Source organism: Phascolarctos cinereus, unplaced genomic scaffold (genome assembly GCF_003287225.1).
Source record: "Phascolarctos cinereus isolate Bilbo 61053 unplaced genomic scaffold, phaCin_HiC Scaffold_8;HRSCAF=390, whole genome shotgun sequence".
Taxonomy (NCBI): Eukaryota; Metazoa; Chordata; class Mammalia; order Diprotodontia; family Phascolarctidae; genus Phascolarctos; species Phascolarctos cinereus.
The window spans coordinates 69,273,264-69,290,397 of NW_027556291.1; the positions used below are offsets into that span (position 1 = coordinate 69,273,264).

Sequence of the window (17,134 nt, forward strand, 5' to 3'; positions counted from 1 at the left end):
ACAGAGACAGGAAGGAAGGAAAGGAAGGAAGGAAAGAAAGGAAGGCAGAAAGAAAGTTCTGAGGCTTCTCAGCAACTCAGGTTCACAAAGACTAGAGATATGCCAGGGAGGAAGATGGAAATGATGGGGTGCTTGTACCCCAATTTCTCCCTAGTCTCTGACAATTTCTCCCCAGCCCAAGGACACTGTGCCTAGCAATTATTCATGCGTGGGCCCCAGCACGACCCTTATGTCTCTCCCTGGTGCAGCTACACAAAGCTGGGTGAGAGAGTGCTGGGCTGCTCAGGCCCCAGCCCTAAGGTCATGTCTCTGGGAGCCTCCCAATTCCTTAGTAAGCTCCTGTCTTGTAAGAAAACTTCCCTTTGTTGCAGAGCATTCTCTAATCAGGACAGAGAGAGGGATGTCTTGTCTGGTGCAAGGAGTTTTGTCTTTGGCTGGCCCAGACACTCTTCCTACTGCCAGATTCCCAAGATCCATGCCTCTGACATCTCCCTCTCTGTCTGGTATACTCCCTGTACTTTCCCATCCATAGCTCCCAAAGACACCTGGACCCTTAGATTACCTAATCAGTATCCCTGGCATTCCTTTCCCATGCCCTTTTCCATATAAACCCTAGCTCCATCATCAGTCTCTCGCAGGTTCCTTAAGAATCTTTGCCCCCTGAAAAGTGTAACAATAAACTTTTTACCAATTTCACTTAAAGAATGCTTGAGTCTGTGAATTCATTACAGACGACCCTGTACCTCTTTGACCCTCTTTGAGGGGTCTCAGACTACAACAAAAAGAGGGAAAGGAAGGATGGTAGGGTTATAGCTTGTTAGAACTGGAAGAAACCTTAGAGATGATCTAGTTCCATCTCCAAATCCTTCCTCTGACTTTTCTCTCACACTGAGCAATAGATAAGGAAGATCTTGAGTTGAGGTGGGTCTAGGTAGGTCATTTGGGTAATCTGGACAGCTGATGCTCTTCAAAGAGGGGGAGATAATGAGGGGGAGTGGCTGCACACCCCCTCCCTTCCACTTGCCAGAGGACAAAGTCCCAGCTCACTTGGCTGCTCTGCTGGTCATCACCCACACTGCTGGGAGATCTTAATATGAGGCTTTCTAAGAGCAGAACCTGGCTTGTCACCCTCCTCCATGGCCATGCTTTCCTTATTGAAAACTAAGTAGCAAATTCTCTCTTTTTTTTGGGGGGAGGGAGGGAGGCAATTGGGGTTAAGTGACTTGCTCAGGGTCACACAGGTAGTAAGTGTCTGAGGCTGGATTTGAACTTAAGTCCTCCTGGTTCTAGGGTTAGTGCTCTAGCTATTACACCACCTGGCTGCCCCAAGCAGCCTTTTTTTTTTTCTTTTTTGGAGGCAATTGGGGTTAAGTGACTTGTTCTCTGGTCTTTGTGAGCCTGAGTTGCTGAGTTGCTGAGAAGACTCAGAACTTTCTTTCTGCCTTCCTTTCTTACCTTCCTTCCTGTCTCTGTCTTCTCTCCGTCTCTCTTTCTCTCTCTCTTAATTGGCCTTAAATGACTTGCCTATGGTCACACAGCTAGGAAGTGTCTGAAGTCGGATTTGAACTCAGATCCTCGTGACTCCAGGGCCGGTGCTCTATTGCGCCCCCTAGTTGCCGGTAAGCCGTCACTTCCTGCAGGCTTCATCCTTCCCCCGGACAGGTAAGACGAAATGTTGGGAGTGGGGATACGGATGGGGGTGGGGGCGCAGGGGAGGGGCGAGGGTGTGAGGGGTGGGGTGTTGGTGGACAGGAACTGGTATTGGGGGGGTGAGGGGCTAGGGATAGGATAAACGAGTTGAGGGCATTTATTGGACTTGAAGACTGAAGCTATCTGTATCCGCCATTTCAGTCCCGCCCCGTCCCCATCTTCTGCATCGATAGGGAGACGCGGTCATGTTCCCCTTCTTGGGGGCGTTACATTAGAATCTTGAGGCCATTACATTAGAGTTTGTATGGAATTAGCCTCTTGTGCATCCTTTCATCCAATCCCCTCATTCACAGCCCAGAGTTAGAAGGGATCTTTCAGTCCCTTCATTTTTACAGCCGGGGGAACTGAGGCCCAGAGAGATGAAGTGACTTGGGCAAGGTCATTCAGGCAGTGTGTCAGAATTTGAACCCAAATCCTCTGACTCCATATGTAGTGCTCTCTCTTTTCCACTCTGCCAAGAGGGCTCTCTTTCCTCCCTATCCACACCCCAGGGGGTAGAGAGTCACTATGTCCCTCCTCCTCCTCCTCCTCCTTCTAAACTCTGCTTGGGAAGGAGAGGGTTAAAGAGCTGGTTGCGGGGGAGCTGGAGAGAGGGGAGGGAGGGAGGGAGGGAGCAGGGGATAGGGAGAGAAAGGGAGGGAGCCTCAACTTTAGCCCCTCCCCAGCCCTTCAAGGTTATAAGTTCAGGGCCCCCAGCCTAGGTCCTGGTCTTTTCCCCTTCCGGCTTCAGGAACTGGCTTTAGTCAGCTGAGTAGTCACAGGATCAGCCTCCAGTCCCAGTCTCTCTGCCTCCAGCTCAGGCTCAGCCTCTAGATTCTGGGCTCTGAGTGTTGCAGCAGAGAGGGAGGGCTGTGAGGGGCCTGGGCTCTTCCCATCTGCCTTCTGCTCAGCCCTTCACTTGGCCTAGGGTAGGGCTCCCTCTGGGGGTCTGAGAGGGGTAGGTGTGTGTGTGTATATATAGATATATAGATATATATTATATATACGTATATATGTGGGTGTGTGTATGTGGGGGGGTGGGGGTGGGGGGGTGGGGGAAAGGAGGGTGCTCTAGTTCAATGTCTGCCTCACAACTCAGGGTCTGTTCCTTTCATTCCCTAGGAGATGGAGAGGGCCGCTCTGGCCACCTGGAAGGAGCGTGTGGAGCACGAACTGGACAGAGTGGTAACATTCTGGACCAAGTACTCCCATGATTCAGAGCACGGGTAATGATCACCTCTGGGCACCTGTCCTTTGTTCCCTCATTCCAAACTTTAACTCTTCTTGCCAATTCATTGCCCCTACCAACAGCAGAGCTCCAACATGGCCGCCCCTAGCCCTTCCCTTCCCCCAACCAGGCATCAGCTTCTAATCCCTCCCCAGCCCCCCCCCCATCATGCTCTACCTTCCCCTCTCTAGGTCATGGCTGCCACCTCTTCCAAATCTCCTGTCTCCTCACCTTTTCTTGAGCTCTAAGTGCACAAACATCTTTCACCATACCCACAATCCACCCTATAAAGTCCTTCCCTGCCCCCATCCCACCCCCTACCCCCCCCTCTCTCCATGGTGGGGTTTGTTGCTACGGGAACTAGAAGCAGCCTCCTCCCTTTATTAATCTTCCCTCCTTTCTTCCAGGGGCTTCTTCACCTGTCTCACCAGGGAGGGCCAGGTGTATGATGACCTCAAATATGTGTGGCTGCAGGGAAGGCAGGTAAGGCACCCCTCACCTCAGTGGAGATCCACATACTCTGGCCCCACTGTGGCAGTGGGCCCCAAGACAGGCCTGACCATGGCACACACAACATTTAGAGGCCTAGCACCTCCTTGAAGGGAGATACTCTTAGCCTAGAAATTATGTAGAGTGACATAGCCTCTTCTACTTCCAGATTCAGGTAGATTCTAGTCTAGGGGTGGGGAACCTACTACCTGAAGGCCACCTGTGGCCTCCTAGGTCCTCAGGTGGTGTGGCCTTTTGACTGAGTCCAAATTTTACTAGAGCACCCTCCTTTCCCCCACCCCTGCACCTGAGGACCTAGAAGAACACAGGTGGCCTCTAGACCACAGGTTCCCCACCCTTGGTCCCTGTGGTTGAAGGAAGGGTGGAAAGGACTTGATTTCCCTCTCCCCCCACCCCCACCCCATACTGGCTTTCTCACTTCAGGTATGGATGTACTGCCGTCTCTACCGAAAGGTGCAGCGTTTCCACTGGCCTGAGATCCTGGATGCAGCCAAAGCAGGTACTTTAATACTATTTTCCCCATCCCCCCCCCAATTCCCCTTCTCCCCTCCCTTGTTCAGATTATGGCCTAGCCTAGCTTGAGAGGCCTTGTCCTCTGTAATGGCCCCTACAGAAAAGGTCTTTTCGATCCCTGGCCCTCCTTCTTCCTGGAGAAGGGTTTGGGGATGTCAGAGTTGGGAGTAAGGGGTCAGTTTCCTCACCTGGCTCTGCTTCCAGGAGGGGGAGTTCCTCATTCGCCATGCCCGAGTAGCCCCCCCAGCAAAAAAGTGTGCCTTTGTGCTGACCCGAGATGGCCGCCCTGTCAAGGTTCAGCGTACGATCTTCAGTGAATGCTTCTACACCATGGCCATGGATGAACTGTGGAAGGCCACTGGTGACCCCCGATACCAGGTATGTGGGGTGGGGGTGGCAACATCATCTCCCCAGGGATGGAAGTAACTTGTCCCAAGTTCACACAGCTGGAGTTGAGCATAGGAAACACCAAGTCAGTGCAGCTGGCCGAGGTGGATTTTCTGAGCGAGGGAGAGGAGAGAGGGAAGGAGGGAAATGCTGCCAAGATTCAGGGATAGGGGCCTGGACCAGGTGAATTAGAGAGGAGGAGGCTGAGGAATCGGCAGAATCCTGTGGCTGACCCAGGAGACTTGACCTGACCCCATTTCCTCCTCCTTCCCAAGAGGGAAGCTGTGGAGATGATGGATCAGATTATATACTGGGTGCGAGTGAACCCCACTGGCCTGGGCCAGCCTCAGCTCTCGGGAGCCCCGAAGGTTGACTCTATGGCCGTACCCATGATGTTACTCAACTTGGTGGATCAGCTCGGGCAGGATGATAACAAGATGTCTCGTAAATATGCAGAGTTGGGAGAATGGTGTTCTCAGCAGATCCTGAAGCATCTCCAGGTTGGGTGCCTTGGGGGCTGAGGGTGGAGGGAGGTATGGCCAGCAAATTGCAACTGGTTTAGGAGGGTGTGGGGTTGGGTAGGGCTAGGATTCTCTTCTCTTTGAGGTGGGTTGTGGGAGGAAGCCACTCGGGAGATGAAGTGGAGGATTTCATATAAGCTCCCCCCCAACCCGACAGAGGGATGGACAGCTTGTGTTGGAGAATGTATCTAAGGATGGCACAGAGATTCCTGGTTGCTTGGGGAGACAACAGAACCCAGGTGAATGGACCCTTTAGATCCATGTTACTGGTGCTGGGTGGTAGGTGAGGGAGGCAAAGGGCTGAGGCAGCCCCAGTACTTTAAGGAGCTTTCTGGAGCTGTGTGGCCAGTGGGGGCACAGAGGGTACAGAGTCCTGAGATGGCTGGGGAAGGAAGGAGGGCCTCCCAGACTGGGGAACAGTTTGAACAAATGCAGAGCTATGAATGAGCTTTCCATGGCAGAGGATGGTGTCGTGATTTACGTGGCTGAAGCAGAAGAGTGTAGGGAAGTAGAGTCAAAGGATGTGGGCCCTTTGAATGTCCACCTGAGAGTTGGAGTACAATACCTGGGAGGGAGATATGGGGATTTGACTGCATGGCATCACTACCTCAGGTCATGCCCTGGAAGCTGGCTGGTTTCTGCTCCGGTATGCTATCCGCCAGCGAAACCCTGAACTCAAGACCCACATCATTGAGAAATTCATGGTGCAGCCTTTTCATTCTGGCTGGGACAATGAAAATGGAGGGATTTTTTACTTCCAGGATGCAGATAAATTCTGCCCCACGCAGGTAAGGAGCCCCAGCAAAGGTCCCTGAATTTATGAAAGAGGTTAGAATTCTGTAGCTGGTATGGCTGTGCCCAGGGAATGGGGAGTGGCTAGCCCTAGGGCCTGCCAAGGGATGATGAAGGAAGGGGAAGCCTTGTCACTCTAAATCTGATGGGGGTGACATGGTTCCCACCCTTGGAGAGACAGGACAGCAGGGGCAGTGGGATGCAACTCTGGACGGGCACAAGTGTTTAAATAGAATTTGGAGAGATAAGGAGCATACTATAATAACTGGAAAAGGGGTGAGGCTCAGTTGGGCTCAGGCAAGCCATCCTAAAGAAGTGAATATAGAGTAGGGCTGGGGGGGAAAAAGGAGACCAAATTGGGGGAGGGGTGAGGCTTAAAGATGAGTGGTTGCAGATTGTCCTTCTCCCCCCTCCCCAGCTGGAATGGGACATGAAACTCTGGTGGCCCCACAGTGAAGCCATGATCGCCTTCCTCATGGGTTATAGTGAGACCAAGGACCCCAACTTGCTCAACCTTTTCTGCCAAGTTGCCGAATATACCTTTGAGCGGGTGAGAAAACTTTTCAAGGCCAAGCAAGTGAAGGTTTGCATGCTTTGCTTAAGGCTTGGTTAGTTTGGAAAGGGCCAAGGAAGGAGGGAGAGACTGAGATGGGGTAAAACTGAGGGGCATGTCTGCCCACATGTGACTCCCAGCCTTGCTTGGGTAACAGTCCTTAACTATGTAGGAAAAGATGATGAATCATGCAAAAGAGAAAGGCCAAATACCTCTAATGGTAAAGGCAGGAGGTATCAAAGGTTGGCCTGGTATGGATACCAACAGCTGCAGGAATTGTAGGCAGGGGGCAGCTAGGTGGTGCAGTGGATAGAGCAATGGCCCTGAGTTTGAATTTGACCTCAGACACTTAGTAGCTGTATGACCCTGGGTAAGTCACTTAACCCCAATTGCCTAAAAAACAATTGTAGGGAGATATTAGTCCACATTTAGAGGATTTTTTCCCCCAATTTAGCTTTTATTTTTTATTTTTTTATGCTTTAAACAGTATTTTATTTTTCCCACAATTGAAAATCAAGAATATTTTTAACATTCATTCTTTATTTAATGCATTTTTTAAATCAATTTATTTTATCAACAATCATTTCCATAAGCTTTTGACTTTTAAATTTTTCTCCCCCTCCCTCCGTCTCCAAGACAGTGCGAAATCTGATATAGGCTCTACATATAGATTCCTATTGAACATATTTTCACATTAGTCATGTTGTAAGGAAGAATTAGAACAAATAGAAGGAACCACAAGAAAGAGGAAACAAAACAAACAAAAAAAAAACCAAATAGTATGCTTTGATCTGCCTTCAAACTCCATATAGTTCTTTCTCTGGATGTGGATAGCATGAGACTTTCAGAGATGTCTTAGATCCTTGCATTTTTAGCATTCATTCTTACAAGATTTTTGAGTTCCAAGTTTTTCTCCCTCCCTCCCCTCCCCCTTTCTGAAAATAGTAGGCAGTTTGATGTAGTTTATTCGTGTTGAAGTAGTGCAGCGAAACTCAGAATTGTACATAAGGATCCCTACCAGCTCCATCCTAACTTAGAAAGCCACATACATTTCCCATTTACTTTTTGATCTGCTTCTGGGGCTGCTCGCTCATATTTGATATCTCTGTTCTGGAGACCTAGGGCTGTGGTGGACAGGGAAGGAAGGCATTTTTGCTGAGCTAGGACCTGAGCTGGATCTTGAAGGACAGAATGAGTGGAGGGGTAGGAAGGCCTTGAAGGCTGAGGTTGAGAATGTGTGTGCTGGAGGAGGCAGCCTTGGCTGGGACTTAGACTTTAGTTTCAAGGAGAGTTCGTTCCCTCTTCTATTTTATCCTGTTCCACATGCTCCTTCTCCATGAAACTGTCCCTCACTACTCCAGCTCCTCCTGTTCCCTTCTTTATCTCCTTTTCTGCTCTCTGGCCTCAGTCCTCACATCTGTGAAATGGGAATCATAACATTTACACATGGCTGTTGTGAGGATCTGTGAAGTTATAATATATATTAAAGTGCTTTCCCAGCCTTCCAGTACCGTATGCTTGAGAGGGGTATCTCAAAATGGCTCTCTGACCATTTTCTCAGACTCTCTTTTAGCTTGACATCATAAGATTCTACCTATCAGGTAATTTGTGAGTAAGCCTTATCTCTTGCTTCCTCATGGCGCTGAGGGCAAGGCTGGCCTTTGCAAACGAGCTGGTTTATTGAGCTTTAAGGAAAGGCAATCCTTTTAGAGCTGGGGCTTTGAAATCATCTCTCTGGGTACAGAAATGTGGTACAGTGAAAAGAGCAGGAGATGAAGAGTCAGAGGACCTGGGTTTGAATCCTGCCTCTGTCCCCCTTTATCTGGGTGACTTCCAACAAGTCATTTTGTTTCTCTGGGCCTAAGCTGGTGTCTCATTAGGAAAATGAGTGGGTTGGTCATTTTCCAACTTTCAAAATCTCTGATTCTTCTGAACCTTAGAGTTTTCATGAGGAAACTGAAGCCTAGATTATAGGCAAAGCTGGGATTTGTTGCCTTTTTCCCTGACTCTAGTGCTTTTTCCATTATACCTCAGCTTTAAGTTGAGGGAAGTGACAGAGAGCTGGATTCCTCAGATGGCCTGCCTCTCCCTGCCTTTTCACTCTACCCCACTCTTATTCAGTTGATAGGTCCCAGGGCTGGGGGCAGGGGGTGATCAGCTTTTTCCCTCTCTCCCACCCACCCCTGGGCCAGGCACCTAACTCATTCTCCTCCTCTTTCTCACCCTCAGTTCCCAGACATGAAGCATGGAGAATGGTATGGCTATCTGAACCGTGAGGGCAAAGTGGCTCTCAGCTTCAAGGGAGGACCCTTTAAAGGTGAGTGGAGAGGAGGAGGGGGGGGTCGGGGTGCCAGGGGCAGGGCGGGCTGGGATGCCCCCCATCTCCCTGCCCTGGGCTCTCCCCGCAGGTTGCTTCCACGTGCCCAGGTGCCTCTACATGTGCGAGGAGCTACTCAAGGCCCTCCTTGTGGCCTCCTAGAGGCCAGCGCCCGAGCACACCCGAGAGCAGAGCCCCGGGCAGCAGCCGCACCCAGAGGACTCTGCCCGGGGGGGACCCAAGGGGCCTCGGCTCCTTTTCTCAGTCCCCCCTTGAAACTCTTCAATAAAGTTTGTCCAGCATCTCCCGGAGACTCCGCGTGTCTGTGGGGGGCGGGGCCCACCTGCGCACTGTGGCGGGGAGGGGGCGGGGCCTGAGGGGCCGCAGGGAGCTAGCCAGGTGGCGGTGGAGGCGGGGGCGGCGCTGTCGCCCCGCCCAGTCCACCGGGCTTCCAGCCACTTGGCCTCTGTAACCGCTCCTGCCCCGGAGCGGCCCAAAGACTCGGGGAGGGGGGGGGGGGGGGAAATCGGGGTCTAGGGGAGGACGAAGCGTTCAGCGCCGGGCTGCTGATTGGGTAGCACTTCCGCAGCGGGGCGGGAGTCCCCCGCGCTGCAGGCGATTGGACGATGCTGCGGGAGGCGGTGACTGATTGGCTGAGGCCCGCCCCTTCCGTAAGTGCCTAGCAGCGGCCTGGATCCGGCAGCGGCGGTCGCGGCGGCTCGGAGCGCTCTAGTTACCTCTCCTCACCAAACCTCGGCCGGGTTAGGTCCGCTTGAGTGTAGGCGCCATGAACATTCGCAACGCACGGGTAAGGGAGGGACGGAAATCGGGAGCCGAGGGCAAAGCAAGGAGGAAAAGGGCTCGGGCCGCGTGGATATGGAGGGGCTGGCTGCTTGTGAGCCTGCGCATGCGTCAGTAAAGTGTCTGGAGGCGGGACTTCTTCATTGGGGTGGAGCCATGGAGGGAAGGAGCCTGCCCTCGGAGGGCCGAGCTTTCGGGTGTGGACCCTGGAAGGAGTGACCTTGGTCCAGTCACAGGCCCTGGCCCTTAAGACCCCTACTCTTTGGAGGGGAGAAAGGCATTTCGTGTTTCTTCTCTTGGCCTCATTCCCATAAGTTTTATCTATACCTGCACCCATAACACCCCACTCCCAACCCCATTGCACAATCTCTGTCCCCATGCTGGGGCTGGTGGGCCCTTGGCCTCCCCTAAGTATGTTTTTGGGGCTGTTAGGTGACAAAGTGGATACAGGGCCAAGCCTGGAGTCAGGCAGACTTCATCCCTCCTGAGTTGAAATCTGGCCTCAGACACTTAGTAGCTGTGTGACCCTGGGCAAGTCACTTCACCCTGTTTGCCTCAGTTTCCTCAATCTGTAAAATGAGCTGGAGAAGGAAATAGCAAACCACTCCAGTATCTTTGCCAAGAAAACCCTAAATGGGGTCACAGAGAGTGGAATACAACTGAAAAAATGACTAAACAACAGCCAAATGTTTTTGGTGAGATCTCCAGGGACCAAAGTCCAGGAGTTGACACTTGATCTCTTTTCCCACCCCACCGCACAGCCAGAAGATCTGATGAATATGCAGCATTGTAACCTGCTGTGCCTTCCAGAAAACTATCAGATGAAATACTATTTCTATCACGGTCTATCATGGCCTCAGGTGTGTGTTTGGAGGGAATGGAGGAGGAGACGGGACTTTAGTGCTGAGTGGGTTGGGATCCAGTGGGAAGGAGAGATCACAGGTTTCAGGGATGAATAGGAGACCTGGGTTAAAGCACTGCCTCTCCTCTGGTCAATCTGTGTGTCCCTGAAGTTTTCTTATAAGAATTCAGTGGACTGGGGTGGGGTGGGGGGTGGCGGCAGAACCTGCAGCCCCAAGGCCATATGTGGCCCTCTAGGTCCTCAAGTGTGGCTCTTCAGCTGAATCCAACCTTCACAGAACAAATCCCCTCAATAAAAAGATTTGTTCTGTAAAACTTGGACTCAGAGGGCAGTACCTGAGGACCTAGAAGGCCACATGTGGCTTCAAGGCTGAAGATTCCCCACCCCTGGGCTAGATGACCCTTCCAGGTCTGACATTCTATGATTCTCTGTATGGACAAGAATGTGGGGTTTGGGGTGAGATTTATTCTTTTATTTATTCTTTTTCCATTCTCTTCCTTTCTTCACCTCCCCATTCCCTTGTAGCTCTCTTACATTGCTGAAGATGAGAATGGAAAGATTGTGGGCTACGTCCTGGCCAAGATGTGAGTTTTCTTCTTAATCCCTAATCCCCCCTTTCCCTCTATGGTCAAAGTCTCAGGCCCAGCTCCCATCAGTCCCTGGTACTGACCCTTATACTTGTCCCCATGGTTCTCTAAGCCAGGAACTGAAGGTTCCTGACTATTCTATGTACCTGTCAGCCCTAAGCCTGTGTGTAGGACTTGTTCTCATAAGAGCTGTTTACCCCTGCTGACCAGGGTTCCCTGCTGCTATGGGAGTTCTCCAGAGGCATTCTCCTCTTAATACCCCTTGTTTGGCTGAAACTTATGCTCTGCTCTAAGTCTTCCCTTTAGCTCTCCTCTCTGGTGTCCTTCTCCATAGTCTTCTCTACTAGTTAAGCATTCAGCGCACATTAATGAGCATGTATGTTGTATGTCGAAAAGGGCTTAATGCCAGTACCATGGGGGAAAGAGAAAAGATCCGGGATCCAGTTCATGTTTGTAAAAAGTACTCAGCACAGTGCCCAGCACTTAGTAGGCAATCTAAAAATGCTCGTTCCCCTTCCCCTCCCTTACCCCTTTGGGAACTGCCAGTTTACTTTCAGGGACAGGTATCAAACATGCAAAACAGTCAACAAACCAGTGAGTACTAGACTTCAGATCAAAACAGCAGATGTCCCCAGAGTTTTGGGCCTTGAGGTCTGGCAAAATATGGATGTATGTTTTAGAGAAGAGGAGAGAGCATTCCAAAGAGAAGGTATTAAAGCAAGAATGAATGTGCACAGGATTGTGCTAAAAATGTATATGTGTACACGTGCATACATATATACACATATGTGTATAGATAAATATATACACACATACATAAATGTGTGTGTGTGTGTGTGTGTGTGTGTGTGTTTGTTTCATAGGTCCCATGGGGGAAATAATGAGTATTTACCAAGTTTACTGTATACCAAGCATTCTGCTAAGGGTATTCCCCTTTATGTAATGTTTTCTCCCATCAGCCTGTAAGGTCCCTGAGGGTAAGGACAGCTAGTTCACACAGCATGGGGCCTGTCTGGCACATAATATTTTATCTAGCTTGGAACTAGAGTACAACTATGAATGAAACAATTTCTGCTCCCAAGGAGCAGAATGTAAATTCTAATGAGGTGGCGACAAGTGTGTGTGTGTGTGTGTGTGTATATATATATATATATATATATATATGCACGTGTATAGAGCTAGTGAAAAGGAGTGTGTAAACGTACATACAAAGTGAAAACCCTTGGTAGGGGTAAGAATGAGCATCCCAGTAATTGGGGGGATCAGGAAAAGCTTCCAAAAGACCAGGAGCTCTTAACTTTTTTGATGTGCATGACTCCTTGGGTAGACTGGTGAGGCCCAGGGATTTCTTCTCAGAATCGTGTTTTTCAATGTCTAAATTAAAGTACATAGGGTTTCGAAAGAAACCAAGCATATTGAAATTCAGTTATGAAAATATTGAGCAAATAAGATCCTGGACCCCTGGGAGGGTAGAGGAAAGAGGCAAGAAGGACCTAGGACAGAGCCTTGTAGAACACCCACAGTTAGGCAGTCTGGTGTGTGTGTGTGTGGGGGGGCTGGGGGGAGGGGGGAAGGGAAGCTGGCCAAGGACAGTGAGTCAGAAACAATGGAGGAGAACCAGGAGAGAGCAGTATCACGAAAATGTAGAAAGGAGAAAATACCCAACAGAAGGTGAGAGATTGCCAGTGTCAAATGCAGCAAAGAGGGCAAGAATTAGGACTTTAAAAGGGCCATCAGCTTGTGCAGTGAAGAGAGGGTATCTTCACTTAACATCACACATCTGTGTTCTTCTGAGCCAGTCATGTATTTCTGTACTCACAAGCACATTTCTGACTATGCTTCATCTTCCCTTCCTTTCTGGCCCTAGGGAGGAAGATCCAGATGATGTCCCCCATGGACATATCACATCCTTGGTATGTAGACCCCTTTCTTTTGGTACCTCTGGCCTAGGACTGCAATTTCTGCCTCAGGGGTAAAGGGAGTATGGACTCAGCTGATAGGTCCTGTTCTCTTCCCCTCACGGTCTCTCAATAGTGATTATTCTCGTTCCAACTCTTAGGCTGTAAAGCGGTCCCACCGCCGGCTAGGTCTAGCACAGAAGCTTATGGACCAGGCCTCAAGGGCCATGATCGAAAACTTCAATGCAAAGTATGTCTCCCTGCATGTCAGAAAAAGGTGAGAGCCAGGAGCGAAGGATGGAGTGAAGAAGGGAAAATGTAGTTTCTGATTCAAAGGGAGAATGTTAAGTCGGGAGGAAGATAGAAGGCTCCATGAACAGGGCCCAGTGTAAGCAGTGAGGCCCGGCTGTCATCCTAGGAGGCAGGAATGTGTCAGTACTATGTCAGAGGGGTCTGCATAGAGGGTAGAGGGGTGGGGTGAGGTTTTGAAGTGGGAGGAGAAGGTCTTGGTTTGGGGTGAGGAGTGGAGAGGTGGTGGGGTTGGGGGGCGGGGGGAGGGCGCAGTGTTGACTTTCTTCCCTTCTACATTCTGCTCTTTGTTGTCTTACAGTAACCGCGCAGCTCTGCATCTGTATTCCAACACCCTTAACTTTCAGTAAGTCATCCCAGGCCCTCCTGAGGGAGATGGGAAGGCCTGGGCCAGCACTAGGCAAGGTGGGGCATAAGTGAGGGGGAGACCAGGAAAAGACTCCTAATCCTCTGACCTTCCATATGGCTGGAGTTTAGAAAAGCAGCAACAACAACAACAGCAAAAAACTGCTCGGAGCCAGCCTGGCTGCAGCACAAATGTTGCTGGCCAGCGCAGACGCACCCCCATTCCCACAAAGAGATTGGCGGGGGGATCGTGCAGAAAGATTCCGAAGAGCTGGGAAACTTGGGTTCTCACTCCACCTGGGCCACTTCCTAGTTCAGTGACCTTTGGACAAATCCTTCCCTGCCTTTGGGCTTCGTTCTCCTCATCTGTACCATGAGATAGTTGGACTCCGTGACTTCTGAGGTCACTTCTCATGCTCATGTTCAGCATGATGAAACAAAGAGACCACTGGTTTTTGGAGTCAGGAGAACTTGAGTTAAATGCCTGCCTCGGACACTTACTTGCTTTGTACCCCTGGACAAGTGTCTGAGCCTCAGTTTCCTCATCTGTAAAGTGGGGCTGCCTGCCTCACCAGGCTGCTGTGAAGAGAGTTTGGAATCCTTCAAGTGCCGTAGAAATGTGAATGATGTGGATGGTGAATGACGATCCAGCTTTGGTATGTGTGGGGTCTTTGGTATGTGGAAATGTGTTGTGGGGAGCTTTCCCAGGGCAGGGTGACAGCTGCTTTGTGCTCCTCGTGTTTCTTTGTGATTCCCTGCAAGAGTGATCTAGTGATGCTTGCTGGGTAGAGGGATGACCTCTAAACTGCTCCAAATAGACTGATGCCTGGGGGGGGGGAGGGGGGAAGGGGTGAATCAGAAAGGCAGAGCCAGGTGGGGGAAGCTTGGCGGGAGGGTCTTAGGGCAAAGCTTGATGGGAAACAGAAAGCCTAGAGTCCTGGGAATATGGTACTCCAGCCACTGCTTTCTGGACAGCTCTGATTACCAGGGAGTTCTTATGATCAAGCTGGAATTGATCTTCCTCTACTGTCTTCTCTGGTGCTCTTAGATCTGCCCTTTGAGAAGAAGCCAGTCTACATGACTGTTCTCCCCCCCCCTCCGGCACTTGGATGTGGCTGCCATTTTCCATCCTCCCTCCCTTCCCCCCAGGCTTTTTTTCTGTAGCTAAATTTAGGGGCTAGCTGCTAAGTTCACAGTCAGCAGCCCCCTTGTCATCCTAATGGAGATCCACCTTGACTACATTGTTCCTAAAAGTTCAGCCCCGAGACCAGATATATTCCAGGTGTGATCAGATCATAGGTCAGGACTAGGGAACCTATGCTGAGCTAAGTAAGGGAGAAAGGGGAGGGGAAGAGAATAAGTATATAGCACAGTACTATGTACTAGGCACTGTGCTTAGCACACATTTCATCTTCACAATAGCCCTGGGAATAGGTGCTGTTATCCCCTTTTACAGATGAGGAAACTGAGGCAGAGGTTAAGTGACTTGCCCTGGCTCCTACAGCTAGTAAGTGTCCAAGGTGGAAATTGAACTTGGGGCTTCCTGACTCCAGACTCAGTGCTCAGTACGTGGTGGCACCACCCAGCTGCCTAAGGGGGAGCAGGAGGGAAGGGTTTTCTGTTGGTGGTTCAAGAAATGTGAGCTGTGCGTAGCTCTCTGAGCTATTCCTTGGAGACCCTTCAGCACCCGTGACCTTAATTTGTCTTCATCTGAAGTTGAGAACTAATGCCTTATGGGAACTTGCATTCTTCTGCACCTCTCCCCCCAACTTTCCCTTTGCTTTTCTCTTCTTGGCAATTGCGAAATATACTTGGCCCTACATTTGGGTGCTAGTGCCTAGAGTGCTAATGAGCACCCACTGTATGTTGGAATCAGGTTGTTGGGCTCTGTTCTCACATGGCGAGAGAGAGAAGGGAGACCAGGGAGAATTCCTCGTGCCATGCTCCCTTTCTCCCCTTTCCTGTTCTCTTTTCAAGGATTAGTGAGGTGGAGCCCAAATACTATGCTGACGGAGAAGATGCCTATGCTATGAAGCGTGATCTGACTCAGATGGCAGAAGAGGTAAGGCAGTCTTAGGGCTTTGCTGCAATCCGAGCCAGGGGTTAGGGGGAGGAGACCCCAGATTTTAAAAACTCCCTGGGGTCCACACAGTGGGGTTAGAGTGGAAACATTGCCAATTTGGGAGACTTGGGTCCTAGACCTGGTTCTGTTACTTACTAGCTATGTGATTAGGTTTGGGCTAGATAAAATGAGGTCTCTGCCAGCTCTGACCCTTTATGACAAGAGAAACGGGTACAACTTGGCTCTCTGACAAAATAAGGGACTTCCCAGAAGGGGAAGGAAATGGAGGGAGACAGGTATTGGGCGTGGCTCCTGGTCCAGTGTGGAGGCCCACGTGGATGCCTGTGGCAAGAGCAATCCCCTCAAGCAGTTCTTAACTTGGGGTCTGTGGGCGGCTTTCAGGGGGTTGGCAAACTTGGACGGGGAGGGGGGGAATGACTGTCTTTATTTTCACTTAACTTTTAACAGAAATGTAGCATTTCCTTCAACTATTTAAAAACTTGTGATTGACAGAAATGTTCCATTAAGTTTTCTCAGACTGCCAAAAAACGATTTGGAAGCCCTGCCCTAGAGGATGGTTAGCACGAGTCTTGAGGGTAGAGCAGCTCGAGTCCACTGGCAGGTGGGACTGTCCCTGGAGGGGGTTGGGCCTGGGCCTGAGAGAGGTGAGAAAGGCCTTTACTTAGATGGATAGTTCATCAAAGTGTACAAATCGCTTTTACCTCCATCTTCATTTACTCCTTGGGACAGGTCTGTGAGGGAGGCAGGCAGGGCAGGCATTATTGTCCCCATTTTACAGATGAGGAAACTGAGGCCCAGAGAGGTGAAAGGACGTGCCTAAGGTCACAGCGACAGAGCCAGGACTAGAACCCGGGTCTCCTGACTCCCTCCTGGTCTGGTGCTCTTTCCACTATGCCACATTGCCTCTTCCTAGAGACACAGGATGGTCTTTGTTTCCCCCTGATTCTCTGTTTCCCCCTTTTCCCTGCCTCTTCTGTCCTCTCACTGTCCATCTGTTCCTCCACCTGTCCGTCTACTTGCTCGTCCTTTCACCCTCATGGTAGCTGAGGAAGCAGCTGGAAGTGAAGGAGAAGGGCAAACATGTGGTGCTGGCCTCCCTGGAGAACAAGATGGATCCCAAAGTGAACCATGTGGGAGACTGCTGCCGTGAGGAGAAGGGCCTAGGCCCCTCCACCGAGGACAGCAGCGGCGGCGACAGCAAAGACCTGAGCGAGGTCAGCGAGACCACGGAGAGCACCGATGTCAAGGACAGCTCGGAGGCCTCTGACTCAGCCTCCTAGAGTCCCCAGGCTGGGATTCTGCCGTTCATAAGCAACCCCCATCTCTCTGTCTCTCTTCCCCTTATTCCCCATCAGTTCTTCCAATTAAATAATTTGGGGCCGTGGGGGTTGTGGATTTCTGTGAGCCAGTGCTACTTTGCCTTTGTTAGGGAATTGGGGTGAGGGGGGAACAGAGTGAGTATGTGTGTGTTGTGGGGGGACTGCATTTGGAGGTCCTGCACTTGTGTTTACAAGAAACAGCTTCAGAATACAAGACAAAGGAGGGCTTTGGATGACCAGCTCAGTGAGTTAACTGTGATGTGGCAGTCCCCAAATTCAGTGCTCTTCTAGTCTGCATTTTAGAGGCCTGGGATGTGAAAGGAGGGAGGGGGATAGTTCTGCTCTTCCTTGGCTGTAGGCAAACACAACTAGAGCACAGTGGGCTGTGCCAGGCACTTCATTTTAGAAAGGGCATTGACA

The 17,134-nt window shown here is 50.6% G+C and overlaps 2 protein-coding genes across 3 annotated transcripts; both read left to right on the forward strand.

Annotated features, from left to right (window-relative positions):
* The first annotated feature begins 2,413 nt into the window (after positions 1–2,413).
* Positions 2,414–8,816, forward strand: RENBP (renin binding protein). Its single transcript, XM_020977303.2, has 12 exons — positions 2,414–2,647; positions 2,812–2,915; positions 3,325–3,400; positions 3,851–3,926; positions 4,113–4,114; positions 4,148–4,318; positions 4,603–4,827; positions 5,006–5,087; positions 5,461–5,636; positions 6,059–6,190; positions 8,423–8,510; positions 8,602–8,816. Exons 2-12 carry the CDS (start codon positions 2,815–2,817, stop codon positions 8,670–8,672), a joined length of 1,200 nt encoding a protein of 399 aa, XP_020832962.1. The 5' UTR covers positions 2,414–2,647; positions 2,812–2,814; the 3' UTR covers positions 8,673–8,816.
* Positions 8,817–9,156: 340 nt separating this feature from the next.
* Positions 9,157–16,779, forward strand: NAA10 (N-alpha-acetyltransferase 10, NatA catalytic subunit). 2 transcript variants are annotated; one of them, XM_020977280.2, is made up of 8 exons: positions 9,157–9,318; positions 10,073–10,171; positions 10,699–10,757; positions 12,628–12,673; positions 12,820–12,935; positions 13,269–13,313; positions 15,290–15,374; positions 16,439–16,779. In XM_020977280.2, the coding sequence occupies exons 1-8, from the start codon at positions 9,298–9,300 to the stop codon at positions 16,673–16,675; spliced, it is 708 nt and encodes a 235-aa protein (XP_020832939.1). In that variant the 5' UTR covers positions 9,157–9,297; the 3' UTR covers positions 16,676–16,779. The 2 variants fall into 2 exon arrangements, with proteins under 2 accessions (XP_020832939.1, XP_020832940.1); XM_020977281.2 differs by lacking the exon at positions 10,073–10,171.
* The last annotated feature ends 355 nt before the right edge of the window (positions 16,780–17,134 follow it).

Coding starts and splice junctions, on each gene's coding strand:
- RENBP (XM_020977303.2), top strand. CDS start 2,815: ATGGAGAGGGCCGCTCTGGCCACCTGGAAGGAGCGTGTGGAGCACGAA. Junction 6,191..8,422: donor CCGAATATACCTTTGAGCGG/GTGAGAAAACTT, acceptor TCTCACCCTCAG/TTCCCAGACATGAAGCATGG. Junction 8,511..8,601: donor CAAGGGAGGACCCTTTAAAG/GTGAGTGGAGAG, acceptor CTCTCCCCGCAG/GTTGCTTCCACGTGCCCAGG.
- NAA10 (XM_020977280.2), top strand. CDS start 9,298: ATGAACATTCGCAACGCACGG. Junction 9,319..10,072: donor TGAACATTCGCAACGCACGG/GTAAGGGAGGGA, acceptor CCCACCGCACAG/CCAGAAGATCTGATGAATAT. Junction 12,936..13,268: donor TCCCTGCATGTCAGAAAAAG/GTGAGAGCCAGG, acceptor GTTGTCTTACAG/TAACCGCGCAGCTCTGCATC.